This window comes from Ursus arctos, unplaced genomic scaffold (assembly GCF_023065955.2).
Source record: "Ursus arctos isolate Adak ecotype North America unplaced genomic scaffold, UrsArc2.0 scaffold_33, whole genome shotgun sequence".
Lineage (NCBI taxonomy): Eukaryota > Metazoa > Chordata > Mammalia > Carnivora > Ursidae > Ursus > Ursus arctos.
Window position 1 is genome coordinate 24,338,202 of NW_026623019.1, and position 14,846 is coordinate 24,353,047.

The window sequence follows — 14,846 nt, forward strand, 5'->3', positions numbered from 1 at the left end:
GAATAGTTTTGACCTTATATTCCCCTGGAAAGCATCCCAAGGTCACCAGCCTCACCAGGGGAACCTGGGCCACATTTTGAGAACTGCCTGCAATTTCAAATCCTCCCCCACCCCATCCTTTCCTCCCACTCTGGTCCTAGAGGTGACCACTGCACTACAGTTTGTGTCTCACTCTTATGAATGCTTGTACACTTTGCCCAATATGTGTATCCGGAAATGATACGTCCGTTTATTTTACATATTTTAAGACTTCACATAAATGTCAGACTGTATACATCCTTTTGCAATATGATTTTTTCATTCAGCATTAGGGTTTTGAAATTATACAGTTTGGTCCATGCAGACTTACTTTTCATTCATTAAAATCCACCCTTTGAACATATTGAGTTTGTTTTGTTGTTTCTCTACAATTGGACATTTAGGTTGTTTCTAATTTATTGCTGTTGAAAACAGTGCTGGGGACACCTGGATGGCTCGGTTGGTTGGCGTCTGACTCTTGATTTCGGCTCAGGTCATGATCTTGGGGTCATGGAATTGAGTCCTGTGTCACGCTCCTCACTGGGTGTGGAGCCTGCTTGGGATTCTCTCTCTCTTCTCCTCTCCCCCACCCCCACTTGTGTGCTCTCTCTCTCAAAAAAAGAAAAAAGTACTGTGGTGAACTTCTTTGAATATGTCACTGAGCAGGGAACCTGCTTGTGCTCTCTTGCTCTCTCTCAAATAAATAAAGAGAATCTTTAAAAAAAAACGGAAAACAAAAACTGAAATTAATTGCTGATCATAGAATGTGTGCATCTTCAACTTCACTAGTTTTGCCGAATTGCTTTCTGAAATAATTAAACGAATTTTTATGCCAGAAAACAGTGTATAAGAATTCTAGTTTTCCCAGACTTTGTTTGGACTTTGTCATTATCAGACTTCAGAAATTTTGACAATCTGATATGTGTGAAATAGTGTCTATGTCTAATTTGCATTTTTTCCTTTTCTATTTAACAGTCCTCCTTTAGCACTTTTATTAGCCATTTAGGTTTAATTACAGTTCAACCTACATTGTTTGAGGATACCATATTTGCAAATCTCGCTAACTTGCTAAAATGTGTTTGTAACCCTCAAATCAATGTTTGCTCCACTGGCTTAATTTGCAGACATGTGCAGAGCAGCAAAAAAATTTGAGTCACCCAGCTTTGAACAAGGCAGTTCTGTAAACAGCTCCATTAGATGCCAGGTTCTTCACACATTTCTGTCCTTTTTATGGTGATTTCATAGTTTCAGATGGCCTCCATGTGTGATGATGTGCTGTCTAGTTAGTATTCCTCAGCACAAGAAGGCTGTAGCTTGCCTTTCAGAGAGAATATGTGTGTTAGATAAGCTTCACTCGGGCCTGAGTTTGCTAATGAATCAGCAGTGTACGTTACATAAGGCATCTAAATAAAATACATAATGTAAAGTTATATAGGGATCAGTTGATGAAAATGGTGTCACCAGAGGCTGGCAGGAACCTAACCCTGTATTTTACCCTAGGAGCAGTGTTTCCATATTGTGTCAGTGTCCACCAAGCTTTAAAGAACAGAACTATCATGAATACTGAGAATTGACTGTGTATATAACAAAGTTCTTTTATGATAGTCTGTAAATGTTATTACACTGGTTTTTTTAAAGATTTTATATATTTTATCTTAGAGAGGGAGAGAGTGAGAGCGTGGGAAGGAACAAAGGAAGAGGGAAAGAATTTCAAGCAGACTTCTAACTGAGCACGGAGCCCAATGCAGGGCTTGATCCCACAACGCTGAGATCATGACCTGAACCGAAACCAAGAGTCAGATGCTTAACCAAGCCACCCAGACACCCTTGTTATTCCACTGTTTTAAAATTCCAGTGTTACAGATACGAAATGTGATCCTGAAAAAAAAAAAAAGGAAAGAAATGTGATCCTGATCTGATTCTTTTTTTTCCTTAGTAAGTGATTTGGCACTTTTTCTGGAAGATTGTAAAGTTTTCTTTTCTTTTTTTCTTTCTTTTCTTTTTTTTTTTTTGGAGTTTAAGGGTTTTACCAGAATGTATATGTGTGACTTTCAGCTAATCCTATGAGGAACTCAGTCATTAAAGCCTCAGGTCTTCCAATCAGTAATTATTCTTTATTATTTTTTATGTAATTATTGCTTCGCCTTCATCTGTTTTTTTTTTCAAGCCCCTCATATACTAAGTCTTCTAGATCTCTTCTCCATAGTCTTCATATTTATCTCTTTTATTTATATTTACATATATTTATCTCTTTTTTATTATTTTTGCCATGATATGAAAAACTTCTTCCTCTTGACCTTCAAGGCAATAATGTCATTCTTTTATTGAATTTTTAAATTTGAAAATCCTAATTTTTGGATCCAGAAAGTCTTTTTTTTTAAGAGCTTTATTTTAATCACCTTAAGTAATTTTTTTTACTTTGGAGTTAAAGATATAACAGACCTTCCAGCACCTTCCTCTTGCCACCACCTATTCCAGGCGTTCTGCCTTTTCTTTTCTCCTGGCTGTTGCGTGCACTATCATTTTCTGTTGCATGATTATGGCTGTGTTTATCTTTCAGGCTCTGGTCAGATTGTTCAGTTATGGCAAACACTGAGGAGTAGTACGTTGTCTGCTCCTATCAGTGAGCCAGGGGAAAGTCGTTGCTTTTTCCCATCTTCTTAGGTGCAAAGGACTACTGACCTCCCACCTCAGGTTTAGAAAAATACAGTCTTCCCATCTCTTCAGCCCTGGTAGTGCCTCCAGGACTAGGCAGGTGGCAGATCCTCCCAGACTGTGCTCAGGAGGGCTTTAGTCAAGAAGTGATGCTATTAACTGAGATAAGGGACACCACAAGGAAACCACTTCATGAGGATAGGTGAGGTACCAGAAATATATAGGTGATGATTTTCAGTGGCTGGAAATGTGGGTACATCTTGAAAAAATTAGGATTCTGTATAGTATTTCCTTTGTAATTACTATTATGAGCACAGTCTGTGAGGATGTCAGTTGTAGAAAAACTTTTTTGCAATCAGGTCATGAAAAACTGGCACTTTGGAATTTTTCTTCTCTTGTTAATTTGATCTTGTTGGATCCAACTTGTCCAAATGTAGAACTGAAAGAACTGGAAATAGTGTACATTTATGTGAATAACAGATAAATGAAATATTTATATATAAGTGAAATATTTCTTAATCTAATGCTAGTTTTTAATTTAGTAATGTATTTGATTCCATTTTCTCTTTTTCCCCACCTTCTTTGTTGGTAGCATCTATAGTAATAACTGCTGCTTTTTGTAGGCCAAATAGTTTGATTTTAATGAGTATTATCTTACAGGTGCTGCCTATATAATAATCACCAGGCTAAGGACTGTATTGACTCCTTTGTTACTCACTGTGTCCGGGTAAGAACTACAGTTTGGATTGTTGTGGGGTATAATTCCTTCAGTAGCATTAATTTGTGTTATTTTTTTCATCTAACATCTCTTATTCATTTTCATTGAATAAATAAAAAATTTCTCCTCTTACACTCAAGTAGGTAGCTAGCTTTCTAACCTGAAGTCTTCCTGGCGGGTTGTTAGATACTGAGGCACCTTTGATGTCTTCACTATAACTACCCCAGGGACCACAGAAACTGGATAAGTTGTACCCATTTTTTGTAAATGGGCACAAAAACTATTTTTGACCTTATAAACAGGAATGTTTATAATAGTTCCAGATACCTTCTCTTTGTACTACTTTAATGAACAGGATTATAGTAAAATTAAAATTATTAATGTAGATAAGATCACAGATTTTTTTCAAATCCCAGGTAATTAGGAAAAAATACAAATCTTGTCATTGATTAAATTAATCGTATGTTATTTAATTATATAAATTTCTCTTGGAGAACTGAAGCAGTCAGGTTTGGGGGCTTAATTCCAGTTACTAATATATATATATAATTTGCATATATATACTAATATACTATATATAGGAAGGCAGCATGGTATGGTGAAAGGAGGAGAACTAAAAGGTCAGATTTCATTTTTATCATTAACATTTTATCATTATCATGCAGATCACTTTACTTTTCTATACACTTCCCAGTCTTTAGAAAGTGAGGTGTTAATGGTGCCCCTGTACTTCTTAGAAGCTAGTTCTTAATCAAATGAGATAATATCTGTCAAACTGTACGTATTTAAAATTATACCTTCTAATTCATATTTCTTAAATCACAGCATCCTACCATTCATGTGTGTTGTCTGATTAGTGAAGTATTACAATAGTTTATGATGTAAAATAGAAATAGAAGAACCTAGGGTTTCTAGAGAACAACTGACTTTTGAACAACACAGGTTTGAACTGTACAGGTCCACTTATACACACATTTTCTTCAATATAGTACAGTACTGTAAATGTATTTTGTCTTTCTTATGATTTTCTTAATAACATTTTCTTTTCTCCAGCTTACTTTATTATAAGAATACAGTATATAATACATATACAAAATAGGAGTTAACCGGCTATGTATGTTCTCAGTAAGGCTTCCAGTCAACAGTAGGCTATTAGTAGTTAAGTTTTTGGAGAGTCAAAATACATGGACTTTGATTATATGGGGTATAAGTGCCCCTAACCCTTGTGTTACTCAGGGGTCAACTGTATTAGCCATTATTCAAACCTTATAATTGTTCTGGTGTGTTTAAAGCAGCACAGAAATGTCACCCTTGAACATTGGCTTATAGCTTGAAATAAGCAGAAAAGAAACTATTCTCTTGTAATTGTGGGAAGATATCTAAAGATCAAAGTAAGATATTTTTGCCATATGAAAACAAGTTTCATTAACAGCCACTTTCTTCTGGCTATTGATAAATTCTCATGTTGAGTTTCCTTTAAAAAGAAATACCTATGTAAGAAATACGCATAGTCCTGGTTCTTACATCCACAGTATTTTTCCCCTTAAACTAGATTTTGAACACTTGGAATGTTAATTTTCTTTAGTGTCAAGTATTTTTACGTTGACAGTTAACAAACTATGTGTATTACAGCCCTTCTGTAGTCTTATTCAGATTCATGGACATAATAGGGCTCGACAGAGAGATAAGCTCGGTCATATTCTTGAGGAATTTGCTACCTTGCAGGATGAGGTAAGAGCCAACAAGTTGCCCTCTCTTCTAAAATTAAGATAGTCATGTACCTTGATCAGATTTTTAAAAATAATTCTTTGTAATGATATTTTGACTATTTAATTTTTCAATATGATGTATTTATTTATATGTAACAATTTTTTGTATCAAAGAAAGGGTTTACAAAAAGAGAATAATCCAGATTGAGAAACATCTTAAATTATTTGATAATCAGAATAAATTATAAAATATATGTAGAACAAGTTCTGTATGTTACAACAAGATCACATTCTAATAAAAATTTTAATTTGTAAGCAGCAGTATTAATTGACAATATAACTAAAGACCTGGAGTCAATATTTTGTATTTTTGTTCAATAAAAATGTCGTTTTAGTTTAAGGAGTGTTTACATAAACGTTATCCACCATGAAATGAAAAGTTTAAACCTAACCAAAAATGTTTTGAAAATATGAGTTCTTCATGTGACAAGTTTTACATTTTCTGCTTAAATGCTATTTTAGCTGTTGTGTTTTTTTTAATTCTCTTATTACCTTGAAAAGAAAATTAATGTTATGACATTTTATTCTGATAGGCAGAGAAGGTTGATGCAGCCCTTCACACTATGCTGTTGAAACAGGAACCCCAAAGGCAACATTTGGCCTGTTTAGGTACCTGGGTCCTTTATCATAACCTTCGAATTATGATCCAGTATCTTCTGAGTGGCTTTGAGTTGGAGCTCTACAGCATGCATGAGTACTACTACATATATTGGTAAGAGAACAACATGAGTTAAAGTTGGTGGTGGGTAGAGTAGATAAGATCTGAGAGAGCATCTGTAGAACACAATATAATTTCAGGGTACTTTTTCATTTAGTGTACTTTAACTTTAGTTATGGGACAATTGAAGAATATCTTAAAATTTAGAGACAGATAGTCTTGAACATCTTTAAGTGCTATAACATCATACAAATATGTTTTTTCCAGCCATTGAATATTTATTTAAAAATTATTAAATGGAATGTACCCCAAAGTAGATGGATTAATTGAAGAGCTTTTGCCTGTTTCTAGAGAGAAAAATTAACACACGTTTAGTCGTGACTTCAGTGACGCTAGGTGCTAGCTGTGGAATATACTTAACTGAATTAAAGTTCAAAATCTGAACCAGATCTTTCCTCTGAGAAGAAATCGTGGCTAAGATTATCATTGGGAGCATCACTGTTGGAAACTGCCACCCTGGGGATTTATCTCAGGAGCTTGGAAGGAGCTGATAAGAGATCCTTTATCCTCAGCCAGTAGTTCTTCTATTTCACTTGAATATGGGATGAAGAAACCTAGTAAGAGGATGCTTGGAAGTACTTCAGGCGTGGGCAAGCTGCCATGGAAACAAAATAAAATCACAGTCAATGGATCCTTTTCTTAGTCTCGCCAAGGACGGTGGTATTTTGTTAAGAATAACCAGTGTTGCTCATGACAAGCAGCTAAGTTTAGTATATAAGATCTTAATGTGGTTCATCTTTTGAACTCATATTTGGATTATTTAACATAGTAAATTAAGATACTGTATATTCCTTGAGTCGCTGCAAAGAAGGAAGGTAATTCTCTCCCACACTGACGTGGTTTTTTTATCATGGCTGCTAGGGCTCCTAACATATAACTCTTTTGGCTAGGAACTTGAATTTGAACATGAACTGAAGTAATATGAGGATAATATTATTTGGTATACTCTCCAGTATTTATGTAGGTAACAACTCTTACCAACAGATGTCGATATAGCTGTTTGGCGTAAGTTTTCTTATTAATTCATAGTAAACAGTATTCAGACCAGACATTTTGTAGGGGAACATGCTCAGGTTCTTTCTCTGAGATTTGAGGCAGCTAATGGGAAGCTTTTGTGCCCTTGATTCCTCAAAGTAAAATATTTATGTTTTTTGGCACAAAGAATTGGGCTCTTAATTCAGCAAATGAATGATAATCACATAAACACTCCATTAGAAATGTACCTACATATTTGAGCAGATTAATTTCTTTTGCATGAAAGAAATTTTAGTTTTTGCCTGTAAATACTCTTGTGGTCTACTTTCATGTGAATTTTAACTGCTTTTCAATTTCAAAATTATAGATTGGGCTCTAGCGTTTTCACAAGATAAGCTTGTTGTTATTGTTCATGAATATAACCATTCCGAAAGCATGTGGGCCCTTTAAAAATGAACAGCAGAAAACACTGATTCTCAAACTTTAGAGTGCATCATGGTCACTTGCTAGGCTTGGTCCCTTGAGTTCCTGGTTTATAGGTCTGGGGTAGGACCCAGTCATTTGCATTTCTAACTAGTTCTGGTGATATTGCTGCTGGTCCAGAGATCACAGTTGGAGAACCACTGGTCTAGAATATCTGTGCTCTGGCTCTCCTTAGATACAATTATGTATTAATTTTGATAATGCATTTAATAAAAGCTCACCAAGGTATCTGGTATTTGACAAGAAAAGCCTGACTTGTGCCAACTATATCCTTCACTCATCTATCGTTGGGTTCGATATTTAGAAGGTAGAAGGCAGCATTAATACCCTGCAGAAATCCTCTCCCTGAGTTAAGATATAGACCCTCAGATTTCATAGTGTGATAGGGGGAAAATTCATTTGTACCCTGTAAAAGGATATTCTAACTGCTTTTCTTAAATTGTCAGGAATTATTTTATCTTCATATGAAACAATATGCTTTTTTTTAATGAAATAAAAATATATTCCCAGTTTGCCTTAGTTGCCCGGAAACATGGTGCTCAGTTTAGCTCTAAAACACAGCACCTAAGCCATTCCAGGCATTTTGGAGGTTTTTTGGTTTTTTTGCCAATACAGTTTTGATTTATTGACTGGGGGGCTTTTGTTTTGCTGTAACAAAAAGGAACGATGCTTATCCTCAGGTGTATCTTTTGACTACTTATTGTTTTGCTTTAAATTTTCTTTCTTTTTTTTGGTGGGGGGAGGGTAAGTGTTTTAATATTGTAACCTGCCTTAACTTTTTGGAGAATTTTGGAAATAGGCATTATGTGCTTATCCTTGATCATAATAAAATTTCTTCTAAATCTTTGATTTTAGCTTAATGTAGTAGTGGTCCTTAATTTTATTTATTATGGGTTATATTATAAAGTATATTCATATCCTAGATTTGAACCACTTTCTCTGGGCATAAGAGAATGTAATATTGGTTAAGCTTCTGAAAAGTTAGTATTGAGTGAAATAATCTGTTTCACATTTCATTTATTGAATAAACTCAAGTAAATTATAAGCCTGAATGTTCTTAATTTTTTAGAATGCTTTGGTATAATGCCTGTAATTTTACTTTTTTTTTTTCTTTTCTGTATTTGCTTTCTCTTGCAGTTAACAGTAAAATAAAATGTTTTCTTAACAGGCTGAGGTGACGTGTGTGCTGAAATCATTAAAAAAATAGTTTAATGTGCATTCATTTGATTTACATATATAAATATAATTATCAAGACATCTTTTGAAAAGTTGTAAAATGCTTATCATTGTAGGAAATTAAGCATTTTTCAGCATTGTCCAGTAATATAAGGCTATGAAAAAGGAAAAGTTAATCGTTTATAATGCTCATTTCTTGTAAGATCTAATCAGTTATCTAATTGAATAATCTGGCTTTTTTTTTAACTTTTAAAGCAGTATTAAAAATATCTCTTTATTAGTACCAATACCTGTGGTGATAAAGCTATCTCATGTAGACATCTTCCGTTAACTAACATTTGGTACCCTTGAAGGTATCTGTCAGAATTCCTTTATGCGTGGTTGATGTCGACATTAAGTCGTGCTGATGGCTCTCAGATGGCAGAGGAAAGGATCATGGAAGAGCAGCAGAAAGGCCGGAGCAGTAAAAAAACAAAAAAAAAGAAGAAAGGTACTATGGATTATTTTTAAATTTAAGAAGTAACTAATAATGGAGTGCACTTTAATTTTTACAAATAGATGGAGAGCTGCCTGTGCCTTATTACGGGTGAACTAATCTTACATCTCAGTTCTTGCCCATCTTCTCTTCAGAAAGTATAAGGTAGACACGGAGTCCCAGTGTTAGTGACGCAAGCCTCTTTGGTGCTGTCGCTTGCTTTTCTTTTACTTCCTTGCTATTCTGTGGGTTAGAGGACCTTAGGACAAGAGGAAGTAGCCACATAGAGTGTGCAAGCAGGATAAGTCAAGGAACAAGGCAGCAGGAAACCCTTGATTTTCGACAGAAGGCTGACCACTTGGAGGGAGTCGATCTGGAGCTGTGCTGTTACAGTGGCACAGAAAGATGATCACAGAGGGCCCTGGTGCAACACCCAAAGCCCGGGAGGAGAAAGAAATGTTTCAAAGGCACTGCTCTCTTGATCACTAGTGGAAGGGTACATATATTGCTACAGATGTTACAAAATGTTACTGTGTATTTCATTAGGATTTCACCAGTTTGGATGGGTTTTTATATGCATGGGTTTCCTGTTTCAGAAATTAAGTCTGTATGGTGAATTCAAAAGAAGTTAAAATTACTTCATACCAGAATTTTATGGTATTACTTCTTTAGCGAACATGACTTTTTAAAAAGCCTTTCAGTTATATTTTATTATTTGTAGATTTGGGCCATAAAGTAAAATTTAACCTGTAAGAACAGACTTTGAATTTTTAATTTAAGTAAACAAGGTGGAAGATTTATTTAAAATTAAATTTTCTCCCACAGTAATGCAAGAGGAGGGGGAAAAGAGTGTGGGTGATTTTCTTTTTAATTACAGTTCGCCCCTTGAGCCGAGAGATCACAATGAGCCAGGCATATCAGAACATGTGTGCTGGAATGTTTAAAGTAAGTTGTCACAAATGAAGTTCTTTTTGCTTCTTACTTTTTAACCACATTGCTGTTACATAGCTTAATTAAAATGGACTCTTTCCTGTGATTCTTTCCAGATTCTAATTTTGCCTTTGTGTTTACTAACCGTCTGCTTAAAGATTACCTTTTCTCCAAGTCTAGTTTTCATTAATTTGTTTAGCAAGTATTTGTAGACAAGTATTAATTTAACACCCTTGCCATGTGTCAAATAACTTCTGCGAAGTACATTTAAGGATGCCAGGTCTAATCAGATGTGATCCTTGTCTCAGGTGTCTAGGTAATGACAGGTCAGGTGACATGTGTGACACAAGTAATGAGAGAAGGCAGAGTTTATTTCTGATTCATGATCAGAAAAGTTTTCTTGGAAGAGATGGGGTCTGTTTGTATTTCTTTAGGAGCATATTAGGAAGGGGGTAGGCTCCACAATGAATGGCTTAGGCAAAAGCAAGCATTTTCAGGAGGTAGCAAGTGCTGAGTTGTCCTGGGCAATGCAAGAAATTATTTGAGGCAACCTACATTAAAATATATAAAACAGAACATGGACTTCTGTTTGAGAAGCAGGACCTATGCTTTTCTTATTACATATGACTTTTCTGCTTTAGAAGCTTTTACTTGAAGGTTTCGAAGCAACTCTAAAAGCGTGTGTTATAGCAGAATAATGTGCATGTGGTACAATTTCACTGGGCAAAGTAGTAATGGATTAAACACCGAACTTGAAAATTTTTTATATAAATATGGCACATAACATAAAAGAATATGAAGGGGCGCCTGGGTGGCTTAGTCGTTAAGTGTCTGCCTTCAGCTCAGGGCGTGATCCCAGCGTTCTGGGATCGAGCCCCGCATCAGGCCCCTCGGCTGGGAGCCTGCTTCTTCCTCTCCCACTCCCCCTGCTTGTGTTCCCTCTCTTCCTGGCTGTCTCTCTCTGTCAAATAGATAAATTATATATATATATATATATGAAAGCCAGTTTTTCTCTTCCTATTCCTGATTTCTGAACCATAAAATTGTTTTAACTCTGTGTAAATAGCTATTTCTTGTTTTCTATTCTGTATTAATGAGGAGTTCACTTTTTCATATTGATACAATCTTCTCTTTCATTTTCTTTTTCCTTTAGACCATGGTAGCATTTGACATGGATGGCAAAGTACGAAAACCCAAGTTTGAGCTTGACAGTGAACAAGTTCGATACGAGCACAGATTTGCTCCGTTCAACAGTGTAATGACACCACCACCGGTGCACTATCTGCAGTTCAAGGTGACTCTGCTCATTAAAGCAATTGTGAACGAAGGAGTCTTAGACCTTCTTAAGAGATACGCTGTGTGTACCTAGCTGCTTCATTAAAATAGTCAAATCAGACTATTGGACCTGTGACAAGGTGATAAAACAGCAGTTTTCATTAGTGTGAAAATTATTTGGCTCTTACTGGATGCACTCATCCCATTAAGAGTTATCTTAAGTATGAGGATAATATGAGGTAACATACAAAGGTTGGGAAGGGAAAAATAGGGACATATTTCGAGTGTTTGCTTTAGTATCTATATATGAATCATGAGTCAGGGTAGAATTCTTTAATTACAAAAGCTACTTTGGAGTTTTTCATATTAAACGTGTTTTGAATAATACAGTATTCCCCCCCTTTTTAGGAAATGTCTGACCTCAATAAATACAGCCCTCCTCCTCAATCTCCAGAACTGTACGTGGCAGCTAGTAAGCACTTTCAGCAGGCAAAAATGATCCTGGAAAATATCCCAAACCCAGACCACGAGGTAAGACTGCAGTCACAGTAATTCTGGAGGAAAAGCTTGGCGGGAAATACGTATTTCTACTAGATGACAGTTTATAAAAATGAATCTTACAGTATTAATAAGGAAGCCTGTCATGTTTCTGGCAAGGATTTTAACTAGCTTTGCTAACCTAACAAAGACTTAAAATTACCTGATGAAAGCAAATAGCTCCTTTGTGTAAATTTGAGATCAATGCAAAGAGAAATTAAGACATAGAACCATAAACTGAGTAGTAAGAAGAACAGAAATTGGATCCAGAGTGATCCGCAGTTCAGAAATGGTGATTTACAAGTTTTTATTTTAATGTATAGTTTATTATATTAAAATCTAATTCTATAAATCTTAAAAATGAAAAATGCTCTGGTCAGTTATCACAGGAAGTAAAAACCTTATTCCACTTGACCATTTAAAATAGAGCTTACTGTTCAGAGATTTTATTTTGAGATATTATTCTACGGACCTTGGAGCCTGCAGGATACAGAGTTGCAGCCTCTTGTTGCTTTCACAGTGTGCCGTATGCCTGATTATATTGACATGCATGTAGTCCGCAAATGAGAGTGCTTTGCCTGTAACACTCAGACTGGGGGAGTATGTCTTGGTACAGCCTCCATGAAAGGGAAATTTATAGCAGTTACCTGTTAAAAAAGCACAGATACTTTGGCCCAGCAGTTCTGCTGCTTGGGATTTATCTAATATGTGCACATGTGGGCAGTGAGGGAAGCAAGTGGCTAATAACACAGGAGTCGTCATTGCAGCAGGATTCCCATGGCAAAGAAGTGAGGAAACTTCACTGTCCCTCAACAGAGACTGTCAAATGAGTGATGATACATCATATAATACTGTGTGGTCTTGAAAAGGACGCAGAAGGTTGTTATATACTGTAATGGAATGTTCTTCAGGATATAAGAAGTTTAAAGAGCAAAGTACTAAACTGTGTATAGTATGCTGCCATTTCAATCAAAAGGGGCCCAGGAACTCTGTATGTGTGCAAATATTATAGGAGTATAATATATCTCCAGAAAGAGATGTAAGAATTCCTAAGAATTTGTAACAATGTTTGCTGCTTGGGAGGGGAGCTAGTACCTTGGGAACAGGGATAGGAGAGAGATGACTTTTTGTTCTATATAATCATGTAATAAAAGAAAATACAAAGGGGAATGTAAAAATTAGAGGAAGGTACCCATAATAGATGGCATAGTTCTTTCAGTGAACTTAATTCATTTACTCAAGTATTTGTTGAGTGCCTACTGTGTCCCCAGCCCTGTGGTACAAACTAGTGAAGAAACCTAGACAAACCCCAGCCCTCCTGACGGTGGTGGAGGTTGCAGACAGTAAATAAATTATATAGTATATTAGAAGATCATAAGGACCATGAAGAAAAATCAAGCTGGGAATGGGGATAGTGAATTCTGTGGGTAGGGAGGTGGCAGGGGATTAGGCATTTCTAAGTTAAGGTGGCTTGTGAGCCAATCTCTGAAGAAAGTGAAAAAGCCAGTCACATGGCCACTGGGGACGAAGCCCTATGGGCAGAGGGATCTGCACCTGTAAAGGCCCTACAGGCACGGACGGGTGTGGCTGGAGTGGGAGGAACAAGGCTTGAGCTGTTGGAAGTTTTTGAGCAGAGAAGTGACCAGATTGGATTTTTGTTCTAAAGGTTCACTCTGGCCCCGGTGCTGAAAATAGACTGTGGTAGGGGCAAAAGTGGGAGCAGGGGAGCCAGTAGGGGCCACAGCAGTAATCTGGTGAGAGATGGCGTGGACAGTGGAGGTGATCCGAAACAAGATGGACTGAATGTGGGTGAGGAAAAGAGGAGTCAGGGAGGACTTCTGGGTTTGGGCCTGAGCCCCTGAGTGGATGGAGCCAGTGGGGAGGCTGTGGATGGAGCAGAAACAGGTGGGAGACTGGGCCAAGAAGTCAGGAGCTCAGATTGGGACGCACCTGTTGGGAGGCCCAGACAGAGCTGTCATCTGGACAGGCGAGGTGTTATCTGGGGCTGAGGAGAAACCGTTCCAAACTTACGGTGAGATGTGTTTCTGGAGAGGTCAGTCAGCAACGAGGAGCAGTGGGAACTTTTTTCTTCAGGTTGCACATTACTCCCTTTTAGGAGGAATGCAGGATTCCAGTCTTCTGTTCATTTGTTCAGGTGAAACCTTCAGGCGAGTGGTAGTCAGGAGTGACGGGAAACACGGGCTACCTCCTACCGGCAAGGTGTGGTTCTCGGCTCATCGTCCGTGTTAGCGCACTTAGTAAGCCTCCCAGCAGGTCTGTGCGGGGCTGGGGAGTCAAATTATTGTCCCCATGCTTAAGACTTGAAGGAACTAGGGAACAGAGAGGCTAGAGAACCTGCCAGAGGTTTCACAGCTAGTACTTGATTTGCAAGCACTCTAACTACATAGTCTGCGCCCCGGCTGCTCCGTGGCTGCCTTTGCAGCCGGACGCTCTACAGGCTTAGTGACAGTGAGACCCGAGGGCCCCTCCAGGCAGCACAGCTGACCGAAGTAGAGCTCTGTGGTCGCGAACAAGTATGTCTGTTCGTGTTGTTAAGTTGCCTTTATTTAATAAAATATCAACGTTTACCTTGTGCAAAGTTCTTACAACTATAATATAGACATTTTGACTCTGAATTTTATGTTTTGATAGCTTAATATTGCTCATTGTTTAGGTCAATAGAATTTTAAAGGTTGCCAAACCCAACTTTGTGGTCATGAAGTTATTGGCAGGAGGACACAAAAAGGAATCTAAGGTAAGTGTGTTGTGGGGAAAGTAAATGGGTGTTAAATCATTGCAGAACTTTTTAAAAAAATAAGATGCACAAATATTACAAAAAGGTAAAACATTCAAAAATCATCCCTTTAAAAGAGGTTCAGGGGCAGAAAATAACTAGAGCTTGCCATTTTGCTTTGAAACTTAGAGATTTTATTGACTTAAAATTTCTGGTCTGCCCTTCCATTCCCCTCCCTCCCTTGTGTAAATTATTGTAAAACAAAATGTGTGAAAACAAATTATGGGAGAGATATTTAAGTCATCTGCCTGTAGAAAAGTGAGTGCTTCAGTAATTAAAGACGTTGTTTAATGGCTCAAAAGATGGTAAATTCCGTAAGCTTC

At 37.0% G+C, this 14,846-nt stretch overlaps 1 protein-coding gene across 8 annotated transcripts in view; it reads left to right on the forward strand.

Annotated features, from left to right (window-relative positions):
* NAA35 (N-alpha-acetyltransferase 35, NatC auxiliary subunit) overlaps positions 1-14,846 on the forward strand; it is a 105,604-nt gene that overhangs the window by 83,608 nt on the left and 7,150 nt on the right. For all 8 annotated transcript variants that reach the window (XM_057305529.1, XM_026518743.4, XM_048218328.2 and 5 more), the window contains 8 exons: positions 3,334-3,400; positions 5,024-5,122; positions 5,694-5,872; positions 8,866-9,002; positions 9,865-9,932; positions 11,071-11,211; positions 11,601-11,723; positions 14,404-14,484. In XM_057305529.1, coding sequence (XP_057161512.1) covers positions 3,334-3,400; positions 5,024-5,122; positions 5,694-5,872; positions 8,866-9,002; positions 9,865-9,932; positions 11,071-11,211; positions 11,601-11,723; positions 14,404-14,484 — 895 coding nt within the window. The remainder of the gene's footprint in view (positions 1-3,333; positions 3,401-5,023; positions 5,123-5,693; positions 5,873-8,865; positions 9,003-9,864; positions 9,933-11,070; positions 11,212-11,600; positions 11,724-14,403; positions 14,485-14,846) is intronic.